An 18,304-nucleotide genomic window follows, 5' to 3' on the forward strand; every position below is an offset into this window, starting at 1 on the left:
ATGAGTAAGGAAAATAATTCTGTCAAGGATTTAAAAAAAGCTTAAATAGGAGGCATACTAAAGACAAAATAAACGTGACAGTGCAGGAAATTAAAAGTATTAAAATGCTAGAAGTGAATGCTTGAATTAAACAATTAACTATGCAAATGAGCAAAAGCTGTGTGCATTAAGAAAGACACCTGGCTCAAATAGAAGGCAGTCTAAAAAGTGCCTGTTGTGTTCAGTGATAAGCAAAGAAACGCCTGAGCTATTAAAGTTTTACGGTACATACTGATCGGCGTTGCAGTCAATAGATCTAAAAGACAAGAGCATTAAAACCCTTACTAAGCAGTCTCCACATGCACCTAGAGTGCATGTGACTGGAGCTGGTGCAGCCAACCAGTCCATGACTGATAGAGGAGCAGAATGAGGGGTGAAAGTAAAAGGTCTGGAGGTTCAGTTAAACAAGCAGTACTTAGAGGACCAGTCATTCCTGCTTGGCAGGGGCAAACTCAGACCAGAAATCACCCCTGGCATTTCTAACACACCATCACATTTTTAACCCAGAAATGGCAGATCGCCCCTACTGCCTGGCAAGATCCCCATAGTCTGGAGCCCCATGCCAATACTTGGCTGGAACAGCTGCTGCTGGGACTGGGTGGATCCCTCAAATTAGTACAACCCCTTTACAGCGCCATACATTCCGCAAGCACAGCTACTTTCCAATTTCAGCACACTCTACTAAGTAGGTCAGGGGTAGCTCTGATCTTTGGCACCCTGGTCCTGAGGTTTGTTGGTACTGGGTTCAGCCACGTTTCATCAACAGCTTCACACAGCTGTACATTAGCTTTCCTACAAGCATGGACATTGACTAAGTTTAAAATATATATATATATATATATTTTTAGAAGAGTTTGCATGAATGGACTCCTAAAATGGGATAATGCAACATTTATCCCCCCCCCAAAAAAAAACAGATAAACATATAAAACCCAAGAAAGGATTTACTTCCTCAAATAGTCAGCCAACAGTGACTAAGGGGGGGGGGGTACTAATCCATCACAGCATGCTTATTTTAGAATAATTTTTGTACATGTCTTTATAAAAAAAAAAAAAATTCAGCTGATACATCAAATGAAATAAAGCCATCTTGGAGCAGTGCCAGACTATGACAGCCATAGGTAGACAAGACTTGTCCCATGTTAGCCGTGTCTGATGTTATTGCAACGCTGTTGGCAGTAAAACATATCCCCTGGCTTTTTTTTTCAACTGAGTGGTCACTTCATAAACGTTTGGGTCTTTTAACCCCAGATATGCATTGGAGCTGGAAAGTCACGACAACGTCATAGTTTTGTTTACTTTCACATTGAAAGGAAGACCCCGCTCTCACATTCCTCTTGGTTCTTCACTTCGACCAATCATTACCTCAAAAAGACAACATTCCCAGCTGCCTGTTAACATTCATCCAGCCACAGGAGACAAATTGACAACGTGCTTCTTTAACTCCTCTGGATTCACGCGTTAATTCAAATAAGCCACAAAATTTGTTTAACTACAATTTGAGGGTGAAAACAGTTGGGAGATTTGTTTTAGCAATTGAAGCCTCAAGGCACCTGAATACAGACTGAACTATACAGTCTGAGGAAATGAGACAACTCATGAGGGCAGCACACGTCCCCCCTCCAAGCCACTGGCCTCTTTTGGCCGTGGTGGTGGCTAAAGGACGGATGGAGAGAAAAAAAAATGGAGCCATTGACACATTTGCATTCTTCAGCCAGAGTGGAAGCTCAGCGCCAAATGTGTTCAGTGGAGAAGAGAGGTTGGGGCGGGGGACAATGTGGACACAGGCACAAAGGAGCACTGTGTAGAGTTCTTATTAAATATTATTTGCAGAGAAATGCATACTTAACAAAAACATAAAACGCAACATGTTCAAAGATTTTACTGAGTTACAGGAAGTTAGTCAATTGAAATAAATTCATTAGGCTTCAAATCTATGGATTTCACATGACTCGGCAGGGGCGCAGCCATGGGTGGGCATAGGCCCACCCACCGGGGAGCCAGGTCCAACCAATCAGAGAGTTCCTCCCCACAAAAGCGCTTTATTACTAACAGAAAAACTCCTCAGCAGACCCCCTCCCCTCTTCAGACGATCCCGCAGGTGAAAAGGCCGGATGTCGAGGTCCTGGGCTGGCGTGGTTACATGTGGTCTGAGGTTGTGAGGCCGGTTGGACATGCTGCTAAATTCTCTGAAACGATGTTGGAGGCAGCTTACGGTAGAGAAATTAACATAATTCTCTGGCAACAGTTCTGTTGAACATTCCTGCAGTCAACATGCCAATTACGCACTCCCTCAAAACCTCAGACATCTGTGGCAGTGTTGTGTGACAAAACTGCACATTTTAGTGGCCTTTTAATTGTCCACCGCACAAGGTGAACCTGTGTAATGATCATGCTGTTTAATCAACTTTTTGATATGCCACACCTGTCAGGTGGATGGATTACCTTGACAAAGGAGAAATGCTCCTTACCAGGAATATAAACAAATTTGTACACAACATTTGAGAAACAAGCTTTTTGTGCATATAGAACATTTCTTGGATCTTTTCATTCAGCTCATGAAACCAACACATTTTGATTTTCTATTTTGTGCAGGTCAGTTACACTGGCAAGGTAACGCATAGGAACGGTTTTAGATTCAGACACATCCTGATCCTTCTTTGTTGTTTGCACATTAAAAGGGTCGGAGCAATGCAGAAGGGGCAGTCTAGCTCCAGAATCAAAGTCTTTCTGCCAGGCCAGCTCTGACCGGCTGTGGGCAGGGTATTCATGAGTTTGAGCTCTGCTTTTCCAGATGTTCTTTATTCTGCAGTTGCCAGCCCTTTTCCACTCACCAATGCAGGACACTGGCTGAAGGCAAATAACCTGTACATTTGGATTAGAATAACCCATCACTGTCACATTAGTTTGCTGATGTGACTGTAGGATGCCAAACAAACATTACTGCAAAAATAAAGTCAGAGGTTAGTAATGGACTTTCAGCTGTAGACTACCAAGTGATCATTGTTTACCAGTGCATCGGAGAAATCAGATCACACAGCATATAGCCTACTGTACGACTAACTACATGAAGTCAATAAGATGTTAAAAGGGCTGGTCTTACCTTCCCCCATTGGGCCCTTATGGAGAGCACTGTGGGACTCCTCTGGCATGGCACTCAGGCCTCAGGACCTGCCAACACAATATATAAAGTAGGTTCAGTCTCAAGTCAACTCATTGCAGTACGATCAACAATACATAAGCTTTCACATAACAATGCAACTCTGCTGAAGACAGCAAGAGGACAAAGCACATGTTCCACTGCGGTATAGACAATGTTGTGATGCCCTGTTGTCTGTCAACTCAATCTAGATTCTGTACAGTATTGAGCTGCAGTACCTGCATATGAACATCTAGCTTCATCACAGCTTTAAACCTCTCCTTTTCCCATTGCTCAGCTTCCCCGGTGAACACATGTACCGTGTATTATTAAAATGTGCATGTTACACCATCTTCTATGCCTACATTCTAGACCATGCTAAAGGAACTGATACATTCCTCACTCCTCTAAGCGTATGCATGAGTGAGGGAAACTAGCTGGATTCTTATCAGCGTTTAATAAATTCCTCCCATTCCACTGATGACTGCATGGTAAGTCTGCGTTAGCTCGCGCCAGCCACTCGCCGACATATGGGGCTCCATAGGCCTGTGTAGATAGCTCATGTTGTAATCTCAGGACTTATATCAGACCAGTGACATGACAGAGCTACAGGGTCCGAGCTGGGATGAGACATCCGAAATCTGCTGCCACCTGAAGAGTGTGTAAAGGTAATGGTGAAATCCTGTCAAACAGGCCTTACAGTAACCAAACTACCACAATCGACACAAATTCCATAGCTAGCTACCCTCTTCTATAATAGTTTCCAACTCAAATCCACAAGGGCTTAATTGAATAAGAAGCTGAGGCATCATTTTTCATAGGCTTCACATGTTGACAGGTCGGGGAGTTCAAACAGTGGCCTGCAGTTAGGTTGGCCCTCATCATGCCAGAGTACTTTGGTCTTAATGATGTGCGTCACCTCCAGGCCCAGCCTCCCTGCCAGTTTCCCCACATCACTGCTTATCTCCCTCAAAATTAAATTAATAGTGATGACTGGGCCTGAGAACTCATCTCCTGTGATTCTTAGCGAGCCTCCATCTTTCAGTTGCATTCTTCACACAGCTAGATCAGAGAGGAAGGAATTCTTCAGGGATTAGTGTTGGGCATTGTTCCCGAGTGCAATCTGTGGCCATTGCTACGAGCTGACAGGCTGGCTTGCTGAGGCCAAGCCAAGCCCACTGCCACACAAGGTTTGTCAATTAAGTTGCACAGGAACGCTGGGTGAAAACAAGAGCCCTGCTCAACACATTATGATCATTGGTTTAACAGCGAGCAGTGCTCCTGCAGCTGTGGAGTTGGTTGGGTATTAACACCATGCCGCCTGGGAACCATGCAGAGGCATTTTATTGGTTCTAAAGCATGAAACACAGAATCTCACTGATGATAGATACTCATCACAGTGGGAGGCTGTTCCTTCTCTGGCTAGAACAAAAAAAGCAGTACCTGCTGAGTGCCGACCAGGTAGCAACGAACCTGACATTTCAACTTATAGAATCGAAATACTCAGTGGCCAATAACTCAACTTTGAGCCAATCAGAGAACAAACCCCCACGTAGGGGAGCCATCAGGAGTGAATGAATTGTAATATATTCTGCCATTTTCTATATCCACGGTTAATTGTCATGAGCCAGTTACACTTTATATGCAATGTAGACTTTGAGATGGTAGCTAGCTAAGTGCACTGACAATGCGCACAAAACAAAATACTTCAAGTTAGCTAACCACTGTAATCAGTATTGACAGTCATAATTTGATCACAATAGATTAGTTTCCATGAAAGAGCTGCCTGTGTTAGCTCTGGAATTAACTAGTTATGGACGCTAGGCTGTTGTGCTAGCTAGCGAATATGCTAACGTTAGCTAGCTAAACAATTGGTTATAAACTGGCACTGGTAGTGGGGGGGATTATAGAGAGTGAATTAAATTGTTTCTTTGTCATCTTACTAGGTAGTTATCTAGGCATGGCCATCTGGCTAGTATCAACAAGGACTTTCTACAAAATAGCAACATTGGCGCAGCTAGCTAACATTGGAATCGAGACCATAAATTAAGCAACACAGACATGCATTGCCAAACAACGCTACTGCCACCTTATGGTTTGGAATATTTTAACAAGACTGACGAGATTAAGTTCTTTGCTGTGTGAACAGAAAAGTGTGACTGCCAGCAACGTTCAGTTGTCCTAAGTACTATCGACAGGCAAACATGTCAACCCTACTGGGGTGTCTGAACTATAAAAACATCGAAGAAATATAAATCAATTTACATGCTGTTACAGCCAGCTATCAAATTAGGTAACAGGTGCTACATCTAGAAATAATTTCACTGAATGAAAGGCTGTAATTAATTAAAATAAAAGGTTCCTAAAGCTTCAAGCCTCTTAAAAAAATACCTTTTGAACAAGTACAGCCAATTGATTTTGAAGTGGAGGACTTCACCAAGATTGTTCATATCTAAAGGCAAGACTTTGAACTCCTCCCCCAGTGCACTGAGCAAGTCCACTTCAGACAGATCTGGAACCATGACCTCAGAGCTGTACCAGCTGAACGAGCACACTGAATCTCCAGTGGTGGAAAAAGAACCCAAATTGTCATACTTGAGTTAAAGTATAGATATTTACTCAAGTAAAAGTCAGCCAGTAAAATACTACTTGAGTAAAAGTATGTGGCTTTAAGTACACTTAAGTATCAAAAGTAAAATGTATAAATCACTTAATTGCTTATATTAAGAAAAGCAGATGACACCATTTTCTTGTTTTTAAAATTTACAGATAGCCAGGTTCACACTCCAACACTTAAAGATAATTTCACAAAGATGCATGTGTGTTTAGTGAGTCAACCAGGTCAGAGGCAGTAGGGATGGTCACGTGTTCTCTTGATAAGTGCGTGAATTTTACCATTTTCCTGTCCTGCTAAGCATTAAAATGTAATGAATACTTTTGGTTGTCAGGGAAAATGTATGGGGAAAAAAGTACAACATTTTCTTCAGGAATGTAGTGAAGTAAAATTGATCAAATATAAATATTGAAGTACAGATACCCCAAAAAACAACTTAAGTAGTAATTTACACCACTGCTAATCTCTCAGAACCCTTACTGGTCAATGAGTGACTAGACAAGAAATAAGGGATCAATAGGTAGTCCATTAAAATTCCAGATCCACAAAATACTTTAAATTAAAAAAAACAAAATCAGAGAACACACTCGAATGGAAAAATAATGTTTATAAAAGGATATTCTAGCAAGAACAAGGTCAACACAGTAATTTATCACCCCCAACCTACAGCTTTACTGCATTTTTAACTTCTATACCTCATTATCCATCATCACATTTGCCGAGTTATGAAAACTGTAAAGTCAGAATCAAAACTTCCTTGAAATCCTTAGGTAACCACTAGCCAGGCGGACAGTTATGTGGAGTTGGCCATTTGTGCTGAAGCCAGCCTTCTTTACACACAAATGGAGAGCATTTGTTCCCACAGCTGATAAGTGTGTTAGCCGCAACCTGAACCTCCCTTCTGGAGATCTGGAGCTTGTTCTCTAAGTGGACACAGATGCCATCATGGATAATCTGATGGTGTTTAAGTTAAAGCTGCAATAGATCACTTGGTCTGTAATACCACTTTCAGCGAAGCAGATGATACCCCTTGTTCCTGTGATCGTATGAGTTTTTCCTGGTCCAGACTGCCAGAGTTTAGATTCCAACAGGAACCTTTTTCTAACAAATGACAAAGTTGTTATAGGCAGATGTTGCCATAAGATTATAGACTGTGCTCAGTTGAAGAGAGATTGGGAGATAAGGGGAATTCAAGTTGGGTCATTGTGTCCAATGCCCCACCCTAAACGTACACAAACCATAACAAAAGGCTGACCCCGTCCTCCCTGTACTGCAGAGCCAAAGCCTGGAATTCTTGACTGAACGGCTCCTTGGGGAGAGATTTGATTACTATCTGGGGAATATAATTCACCACTGACAGCTCCCAGTGTTACTAGGGAAGTGAAACCTTGAACTAAGAGGGCAGACTATGGAGGGTAGTAAGACAAGCCCAGACCTCTCCTCTGGGGAGACAAGCCACACTCTGGGAAGATCTCAATTGCATATTCTTCAAGTCCCCTCACAGTCTTATCAAAACCCATTGGATGAGAAAGCCAGAGGTCCCTCCCCTCTGACCTTCTCCGCCAAAGGGTTTTGAGAAAGACTCGGAGGGGACGCGAAGAGTAAACCCTCTGGAGAGGGTTACAGAGGGTACAGAAAGGAAGTGACATTTAACCAACCAGTGCATTTCCTATTGAGTGCCACAGATAACAATTATATTGCATTTGAACCCCAAGGAATCATTTGATATGCCTTACTGACTCAGTAGTGCTTGGGGGAGGTTTCCATCAGAGATAATGAAAATGTGAATGACGGCTGAATCTGATGGTGAAATGATTGTACTTTTTGCTACCTCCGCATCAGAGCAATTTCCATGCTGCATATGATGAGTGTACCTCGTCATTCCCGTCTTGACTCAGCTGCCCAATCATGCAGAGAAGCCTGCTCCCCATTACATGCAACAGCTAACTTGGTAAATGAACTGCTTCCGGGTGCGACATGAATCAAAGAAGCATTAGATATCGAGCAGGCTAAGAATAGTGTAGTAGAATGGAAGCTGCTCCACCCCACAGTCAGCGAGAGACCACATAAAATTCTCGTCCCCAAACAGTCTACCCAACAAGACTCAAGGGATTCTGGGAATATTAAACAAGCCTCCGGGATGTCCTCATTCAGACAGGACACGGTCAGGTGTTTATATTCAGAAAGTGAATAATAGAAATCTAATTGAGCTGACTGACGTCCAGGAGGTCTATAGACTGGAAAACATTTGTCTGACAGTGGTAGGGCTGTCCATCTTGTCGACCTCTCTTAGCCATAGACATTAAACCAGTAAATAGTGATAGGAATATGTGGATGATGTCAGCGCTATGGAAAAATCCCAATGGTGCATAAAGTCTGAAGTATTTCAATTTGAAGTGTGCTATAACTGTAGAAAGGCACCATAAAACACTTAGGATCAAGTGTCCCCTTTCCCCACATTACTCCTGCACTATGACCCTGACATAGCCCACAAGAAACCAACACCCTTTCATTCATTGGAGAACACAATGAACCACACTCCAACTTCAATTAAACCAGCTCATTCTAGAATAGCATCTCCGTAACCTCTGACTGACAAGACATTTAACATATGAACTCTTCACTTTGGGCAGCTTTGTAATTAAAATTCAGAGCATGCTGCCGAAATGGGCCGATAAAAGATCGGTCCCTCAACGCCCGTGAAGATCGTGCAATGTGTGGGCACAGCACTTACACATTTTAGTCATTTAGCAGATGCTCTGATCCAGTGCATTCATCTTAAGTTAGCTACGTGAAACATATCATAATCGTAGATGTGATATGTGATGTGACAAATGGAAAAATTCAGATAAAACTATAAGAAAAAAAGGGTTTGGGTCCCAGTGTGTATTTTTCAGATGCTTAAGCATTGCACACTATTACTGTACCTCAATTCCACCTTACACATTTGCATTTCACCACTCTCCCAAAGTATTTCCATACAAGACTTCACTACTATCACTTGCCTCTCTGCCATTTTTCCAACTGTTAATGACGATTAAGTAGTAGTGGAGTAGACTCAAAAATAGATTTGGCTCGTTCCACGTCTCACTCCCAGTGTCGACTTCCATTTCTGTGTGTAAAGACTCCGAAGAGATTTAAGTATTTCTAGAATGAGAGGGGACTGATTAGTTGTTGCACTTCCGAGAACACAAACACTTGCATCCTTCATATCGAGCTAGTGAGGGACAGAGATAGCGGAGGGGCACAGTATAGACAGGTCGGCCACCAGGCAGACAGTCAGAACCATGCACTAGGCCCATCTATCGGTAAGTAAAAGCTGTATCTCACAATGGAATGCTATATCTCACAACTTCAGTAAAGCAGGGCCTAATCAATGAAAAGGCTAGGATATTCTACACGCAACAGACCGAAGACTGAACACACACTAGCATCATTAGCGAAGAGAAAGAGCAGGCGACCCGGCGTAAGGGAGAGGGGACAGGCAGAAAGAACCGTGGGCATTTCTTGGTAATCTGCATCTCTCAATGTCGTCTTGCCTGACTCGCAAATTCAACTTTCCCCGTGCCTTTATAGTCTATCTTCTAGTTAGGCTAACATGGCAAAGAATCTGAGTTATCATAACTGCAGTGGGATTTAAAATTGTGGGAGAATTAGCAATCCCAATTTCGTTTAAACGTTTACACCCCCTAGAAGCAAGCACATTTTCCCACAGTTATAAAAGGTGATTTAGAATGGTCAATTAAAATACATAGGTGAAGTGGCATCTCCTTCATTGGCTATTGAGAAGTTATAACCTTACTTCCAGTGCATTCGGAAAGTATTCAGACCTAGACTTTTTCCACATTGTTACGTTATAGCCTTATTCTAAAATTTGTTTTTCCCCCTCTAATAATGATAAAGCAAAATAAATGTTTGCTAATAACACAAAAAATATAATCTAATTTACATAAGTAGTCAAACCCTTTACTCTGTACTCTGTTGAAGCACCTTTGGCAGGAATTACAGCCTCGAGTCTTGGGTATGACGCTACAGGCTTGGCACACCTGTATTTGAGGAGTTTCTCCCATCCTTCTCAGCAGATCAACTCGAGCTCTGGCAGGGTGGATGGGGAGCGTCACTGCACAGTGGGTTCCCGAGTGGCGCAGCGGTCTACGGCACTGCATCACATTGCAAGAGGCGTCACTACAGTCTCTGGTTCAAATCCAGGCTGTATCATATCCGGCCGTGATTGGGAGTCCCATAGGGCGGCGCACAAGTGGCCCAGTGTTGTCCGGGTTTGGCAGTCATTGTAAATAAGAATTTGTTCTTAACCGACTTGCCTAATTAAATAAAAAATATAAATGTAGGTCTCTCCAGAGATGTTTGATGGGGTTCAAGTCCGGGCCACTCATGGACATTGAGACTTGTCCCGAAGTCACTCCTGCATTGTCTGGACTGTGTGCTTCGGGTCATTGTCATGTTGGAAGTTGAATTGTTAACCTGCTCAGGACCTCAGCCTGGGTCTTCATCAAGGATCTCTGTACACCCTCAATCCCAACTAGTCTCCCAGTCCCTGACACTGAAAAACATCCCTACAGCATGATGCTGCCACCCCCATTCTTACTGTAGGGATGGTTCCAGGTTTCCTCCATACGTGACACTTGGCATTCAGGCCAGAGTTCAATCTTGGTTTCATCAGACCAAAGAATTTTGTTTTTCATGGTCAGAATACTTTAGGTGCTTATTGGCAAACTCCAAGTGGGCTGTCATGTGCCTTCTACTGAGGTGTGGCTTCCATCTGGCCACACTACCATAAAGGCCTGATTGGTGGAGTGCTGCAGAGATGGTTGCCCTTCTGGAAGGTTCGTCAATCTCCACAGAGGAAATCCAGAGCCCTGTCAGAGTGACCATGGGGTTCTTGGTTGGCCCTTCTCCCCCCGATTGCTCAGTTTAGCCAGACAGCCAGCTCTAGGAAGAGTCCAAACTTCTCCATTTGAGAATGTTGGAGGCCACTGTATTCTTGGGGACCTTCAATGCTGCAGAAATGTTTTGGTACCCTTCCCTAGATTTGTGCCTCATACACAATCCTGTTGTCTCAGAGCTCTACATCGACCTTATGGTTTGGTTTTTGCGCCGACATGCACTGTCAACTGTGGGACCTTATATATAGACTGGTGTGTGCCTTCTCAAATCAAGTCCAATAATTGAATTAACCACTGGTGTACTCCAATCAAGTTGTAGAAACATCTCAAGGACGATCAATGGACACAGGATGCACCGTACCTCAATTGAGTCTCATAGCAAAGGGTCTGAATACTTAAGGTATTTCATGTTTATTTTTTATACATTTGCACACACACAAAAAAAACTCTAAAAACCTGTTTTTGCTTTATCATATTGGTGTAGATTTGATTAAATCATAAAAATCTTCATAAATTTTAGAATAAGGCTGTAATGTAACAAAATGTGGGAAAAATGGAATAAGGTCTAAATACTTCCCGAAAGTACTCAATATAGTTTACATGTCAATTTTAGCCAATGCAGTTTGTTTGGCCCCATAGTTACACAACCAACCAACCCAGAAATAGTAGGAATATTTCAGACTCATCTCAAAGTTGCACTACGCAGAAATCACACCACCATTTCCTGGTTTCTAAAACAAATAGGTTAGCCTAATTTCAGTTTGTGACTAGATACGCTAGTATAGTATAGAGAATCTTTGTACCATCTGAAACTGCTGTGAAATACACTGAACACAAATATTAAAAAAAAAAAAAAAAAAAAATGAGTTACAGTTCATAAGGAAAACCAGTCAACTGAAATAGATTAGACACTCATCTACAGACTTCACATGACTGGGAATACAGATATGAATCACAGATACAAAAACAAAAAAAATACCAGAAAAATGATGATCACCATTTGCCTCATGCAGTGCGACACATCTCCTTCGGATAGAGTTCATCAGGCTATCATTTGTGGCCTGTGGAATGTTGTCGCACTCTTCAATAGCTGTGCGACGTTGCCGTCACTTGTCAATCCAGAGCATTCCAAACATGCTCAACGGGTGACATGTATGGTGAGAGTGCAGTTCATGTATGAACTGGCACATTTTCATCTTCCAGGAATTGTGTACAGTGTGACATTGTGTTGTGTGACAAAACTATACATTCTAGATTGGCCTTTTGTCCCCAGCACAAGGTGAACTTGTGTAATGATCATGCTGTTTAATCATCTTCTTGATATGCCACACCTGTCAGGTGGATGGATTATCTTGGCAAAGGAGAAATGTTCACTAACAGGGATGTAAGCTTTATGTGCGTATGGAAATCATGAGATCATTTATTTCAGCTCATGAAACCAATAATTTACATGTGGTGTTTATATTTTTGTTCAGTGTATATTTTCCATAACCTAAAATATTGTTGTTTCAGCTGTTTGAAGCTGGCGTACAAGCTGAAAGTAAGACACAAAAGCAAAAACCTGAACGGGAAACAGACTTGCTTTCAAGTAGAATGATAGGAATGTTAGTTATACTGTAGATCTGTGTAAATTTGGTCAGGTTGCATATGTAACAGTATAACTTTAGACCGTCCCCTCGCCCATACCCGGGCACGAACCAGGGACCCTCTGCACACATCAACAACCGACACCCACGAAGCGTCGTTACCCATCGCTCCACAAAAGCTGCGGCCCTTGCAGAGCAAGGGGAACTACTACTTCAAGGTCTCAGAGCAAGTGACGTCATCGATTGAAACGCTATTTAGCGCGCACCGCTAACTAAGCTAGCCGTTTCACATCCGTTACACATACTGCCACTAAGTCTCAAAATAGCAATCTATTTTTTTTTGCCATATTTAGTCTCCCAGGCAACTATCCAGGAAAGGTGATCTCTGCAGCTGTTCAAAGTTCAGTCATAGAATGTTCTTTTTTTAGAACATACATAAATTATCAGTACCAAAATGTACTCTTAGCAGGGATCTAAGCTTTTAGCCTGACTCAGTGGAGTTAAAGAACTATGATGGTTTTAGATTATAGGTCATTTAATGGTCAGTGCAATCCAGAATCCTTAGGACATCCCTACCCTAAACCCCAACATGCTGACCAAACCGGACACGTCGCAAAATAAATTTAGAAATCCATGTTAATCAATTATTGCACCCACACTGCTCTGCGGCCAACGAACATCTGCGATGCCAAGGGCTAAAATAGAACTCCTTTCTATTTGACACAGATCGTGCTGACACGAAACTAGCTAAATTGTCATACATGTTTTATTGCTTTTCAACCTGTCCCCAAATTATTGTCATTGGTGGTTCAGAGTTTGTTTTGACATTTTAACGTGCTTGTCGTGATCGCGTTTGGTGTAAGGGGACAGAATAAACGTATGCACGATAGCGCACGCGCGCAGCCGGTTTGGGTTCCGTGTTACACATTTCAACTTCAAACGGGTAGAGAAGTTCTAAAGATCTCAGATAGCACACTGTTATTTAATCCACATGGAATTTGACTAAATCTCCACAATGCAACAGCAGGGCCACCTGCCTAGCAATACAGTAGGCTACCCTGTTGAAGTAGGGGAGCTTAATGGATATTTGACACTGCCATATCATGGACAGGAGCCTTAACTTGAACATGTTAAAGAAATAAAAAAGCCTAATATACCTATAGGCGACTTTTGTCATTTCAATAGTAAAGGAGCGGTGTGTTTTTTTATAGCCTAAATAATACAACATAGCTCTTTTACCTCATCCTGTCAAAACAGGTTGGCATATTTCACGTGTTGTGGTAGATTCTGGGTGAAAAGAGTTTCAGAGCAGTGAGGAACGTCTCGAGACGCAGATTTACCAAATCAATTACGGCTTTGACTGAATAAATTGATAGGCTCTACACCACAACGCGGCATGAAATCTTGAAGAAAAGCAGTGTTGTATCGACTATGCATGCACTTTATGTTGTGTAGGCTTTTCATAAGGAAACTCGAGAGTCGAACCGTCTAATTCACGAATGTTTCCCCGGTTATTAGAGTTCATTACAAACACTTACCAAATGTTTGAGTATGTAGTCGTCTGTCTGTGAACCTCCGAAAGTGTAGGTCTAGTTTTTCTGTAGACTATAATTTCGGTTTTAGTTTTCCATAGATTAAGTCACATTGTCAAACACATAAATCCTCCGCACAGCCCAGTTGTCCTCTACAGCTGAGCCGAACACATATCAAAGTACAGCGAGCAATGGGTCAAAGACCGCCTACTTCCAAAGCACACAATCTAAATTGAGAGTGAGAGAATTTGCAAGCTCAAATTGTCTAATTAAAGTTTGCTTTAAAACAGCAGGCCAATTCTGATTTTTATTTCACTAATCGGTATTTTGACCAATCAGATTAGCTCCAAAACAAAGATCTGATTGGTCAAAAAAACAATAAGTGGGGGGGGGTATCAGAAATGTGCTGTTTGTCTGGTTTATACTGCCTCAAATACTGTCTTTATTTGCCTCAAAGGGTGAGTGAATAATATCTCTGAATTTTTGCTTTATTGAAATAAATTAGTCCTTTTTCAGGTCATCACTGGGCATCTGGAAAAATGTCCCAAATTCAAGTTTCTGCCAACCCCCTTTATTCAAATAAACACGAGCAAATATTTAAACTCAGCCCTTATCAGACCATTGTAAAATGACAAACTTTAGAGCAAATTCAAAATCTTTCTTCCTCTCAATTGTGTGGATTTCTCCCAAGGGCCTAGTCAGCCAACATGACAAGCTTATAAACCGCTATCGCACACCATCACAGTCTTACAATCTATTGATGAGGGTCTCCAGCCACTACACTGTCAAAGGTCCCTACAAAGAATGACAGACAGATAACAGGAGTGAATTAATTGAAGGAACTGTTCACTTGTGGCAAGTAATAAAGGTAGACTACTATGCTCTGTATTTCCCTCAGAAGTCCCATTTTACTATCAATGGCAGTCACCTCACCTGTCAGTCTTCTATTGATAAACATCACAGAGGCTGCTGCTGAGCTAACCTTCATGATGATGACTGAGGTTGGCCGGTCCTAAAATGGACATCTTGCCAGCAGGGACTGAATTACATGGATAATTATGGGGGAAATGGTTTGGGATGCTCTGGATTGACATGTATGACGGCAACTTCGCACAGCCATTGAATAGGAGTAGGACAACATTCCACAGGCCATAATCAACAGCCTGATCAACTCTATCCGAAAGAGATGTGTCGTGCTGCATGAGGCAATATCAGAAGTCTATGTTTTGCAGTGAAGTGTCAAAGAGTAATTTTATTCCACTGTGGCTGAGCAGTAGTCAATGTAAAGTCAATATTTCCATCTGCTGGTAATGGTTGGCTAATGCATGGGAATAACAATATGCTGTAATGCAGGGCTCTCCAACCCTGTACTTGGAGAGCTACCCTCCTGTAGGCTTTTGGTCCAAACCCAGTTGTAATTTACCCGATTCAGCTTATCAACCAGCTAATTATTAGTGTGCTAGATTAGAGTTGAAATGAAAACCTACAGGACGATAGCTCTCCAGGAACAGGGTTGGAGAGCACTGCAAGCAGGGTTGCAAAGGGAGGGTATACAGTGGGCATCATATATATTTCCCCCCCCCTCCTTGGTTTTCTTCACATTTTATTGTTACAAAGTGGGATTAAAATGGATTTCCCATTTTTTTCATCTACACAAAATACTCTGTCAAAGTGGAATTTTTTGAGGAACATTTCTTACAAAATAATAAAACATGAAACATTAATACCTACATTTTAAAAGCATTTGTCCCCCTGAGTCAAAACATGTTAGAAATACCTTTGGAAGAAATTACAGCTGTGAGGCTTCCTGGATTAGTCTATAAGAGCTTTGTACACCTGTGTTGTGCAATATTTCTTCAAGCTATGTCAAGGTGTTGGGTGTCCAAGCTAGATAGCAAATGTCAAGTCTTGACATAAAAAAAAAATCTAACTGTAATTCGGCAACTCTGGAACATTCACTGCCTTCTTGGTGAGCAACTTCAGTGTAGATTTGGCCTTGTGTTGTAGGTTATTGTTCTGCTGAAAGGTGAATTCCTTTCCCAGTGTCTGGTGTAAAGCAGACTGAAGCAGGTTTTCCTCTAGGATTTTGCCTGTGCTTAGCTCCATCCTGTTTATTTTTATCCTGAAAAACTCCCCAGTCTTTGCAGATGTCCAACATACCCATAATATGATGCAGCCACCACCATGCTTGAAAAGGCAGTTACTCACTGAGGTGTTGTGTTGGATTTGTCCCAAACAGAAAGCTTTGCATTTAGGCCAAAAAGTGTATTCCTTTGTGGTATAACTTTAGTGCCTTGTTGCATACAGGATTCATGTTGTGGAATATTTTTACTCTGTCATTTAGGTCATTACTGTGGAGTAACTGCAATGATGTTGATCCAACCTCAGTTTTCTCCCTTCACAGCCATTGAGCTCTGTAGCTGTTTTAAAATCGAGTGGCTAATTTGCCCTTTCCTTCCGTTCTGCTAGCTAGCGTTCAACGCTGGAAAATAAATGGGACGAACTGAAAGCACGTATATCCTACCAAAGGGACATTAAAAACTGTAATATCTTATGTTTCACCGAGTCATGGCTGAACGACGACATTAAGAACATACAGATGTCAGGTTATACACTATATCGGCAGGACAGAACAGCAGCCTCTGGTAAGACACGGGTGGGGGGGCGATTCATAGTTGTAAACAATAGCTGGTGCACGATATCGTAGGAAGTCTCAAGGTTTTGCTCGCCTGAGGTAGAGCATCTCATGATAAGCTGTAGACCACACTATATACCACACTAGTTTTCATCTGTATTTTTCATAGCTGTCTACATAGCACCACAGACCGAGGCTTGCACTAAAACCACACTCAATGAGCTGTATTCCGCCATAAGCAAACAGGAAAACGCTCATCCAGAGGCAGCGCTCCTTGTGGCCGGGGACTTTAATGCAGGGAAACATAAATCAGTTTTACCTAATTTCTATCAGCATGTTAAATGTGCAACCAGGGGGAAAAAACTCTAGACCAACTTTACTCCACACACAGCTCTCCCTCGCCCTCCATTTGGCAAATCTGACCATAATTCTATCCTCCTGATTCCTGCTTACAAGCTAAAATTAAAGCAGAAAGCACCAGTGACTTGGTCTATAAAAAAAGTGATCAGATGAAGCAGATGCTGAACCACGGGACTTTTTTTGCTAGCACAGGAATTCATCCGATGACATTGAGGAGCACACCACATCAGTCACTGGCTTTATCAATAAGTGCATCGAGGACGTCGTCCCTACAGTGACTGTACGTACATTTCCCAACCAGAACCCATGGATTACAGGCAACATTTGCACTGAGCTAAAGGGTAGAGCAGCCACATTCAAAAAGTGTGACTCAAACCTGGAAGATTATAAGAAATCCTGCTATGCCCTCCGACTAACCGTCAAACAGGAAAAGCATTAATACAGGACTAAGATCGAATCGTACTACACCGGATCCAATGCTAGTCAGTTGTGGCAGGGTTTGCAAACTATTACAGACTACAAAAGTGAAGTACAGCTGAGAGCTCCCCAGTGACATGAGCCTACCAAACGAGGTAAATAACCTCTATGCTTGCTTCGAGGCAAGTAACACTGAAACATGCATGAGAGCATCAGCTGTTCCGGATGACTGTGTGATCACGCTCTCCGCAGCCTGTGAGTAAGACCTTTAAATAGGTCAACATTCACAAGGCCGCAGGGCCAGATGGATTACCAGGATGTGTACTCTGAGCATGCGCTAACCAACTGGCAAGTGTCTTCACTGACATTTTCAAACTCTCCCTGTCTGAGTCTGTAATACCAACATATTTCAAGCAGACCACCATCGTCCCTGTACCCAAGAACACTAAGGTAACCTGCCTAAATGACTACCGATCCGTAGCACTCATATCTTTAGCCATGAAATGATAGGCTGGTCATGGCTCACATCAACACCATTATCCCAGAAACCCTAGATCCACTCCAATTTGCTTACCACACCAACAGATGATGCTATCTCTATTGCACTCCACTCCCAAGAACACAAAGGCAACCTGCCTAAATTACTACAGACCCGTAGCACTAACGTCCGTAGCCATGAAGTGCTTTGAAAGGCTGGTAATGGCTCACATCAACACCATTATCCCAGAAACCCTAGACCCACTCCAATTTGCATACCGCCCAAACAGATCCACAGATGATGCAATCTCTATTGCACTCCACACTGCCCCTTCCCACCTGGACAAAAGGAACACCTATGTGAGAATGCTGTTCATTGACTACAGCTCAGCGTTCAACACCATAGTACCCTCAAAGCTCATCACTGAGCTAAGGACCCTGGGACAAAACACCTCCCTCTGCAACTGGATCCTGGACTTCCTGACGGGCCGCCCCCAGGTGGTAAGGGTAGGTAACACCACCTCCGCCATGCTGATCCTCAACACGGGGGCCCCTCAGGGGTGCGTGCTCACTCCCCTCCTGTACTCCCTGTTCACCCACG

The 18,304-nt window shown here is 42.5% G+C and overlaps 1 protein-coding gene across 1 annotated transcript in view; it reads right to left on the bottom strand.

Annotated features, from left to right (window-relative positions):
* Nucleotides 1-14,096, bottom strand: part of LOC135508270 (pleckstrin homology domain-containing family G member 3-like) — a 63,695-nt gene extending 49,599 nt beyond the window's left edge. Inside the window, 2 exon segments of the mRNA XM_064928344.1 lie at nt 3,143-3,210; nt 13,821-14,096. Coding sequence (XP_064784416.1) covers nt 3,143-3,191 — 49 coding nt within the window. The 5' untranslated portion in view covers nt 3,192-3,210; nt 13,821-14,096.
* Nucleotides 14,097-18,304: the final 4,208 nt, after the last annotated feature.

This window comes from Oncorhynchus masou, chromosome 21 (genome assembly GCF_036934945.1).
Source record: "Oncorhynchus masou masou isolate Uvic2021 chromosome 21, UVic_Omas_1.1, whole genome shotgun sequence".
In the NCBI taxonomy this organism is placed as follows: Eukaryota; Metazoa; Chordata; class Actinopteri; order Salmoniformes; family Salmonidae; genus Oncorhynchus; species Oncorhynchus masou.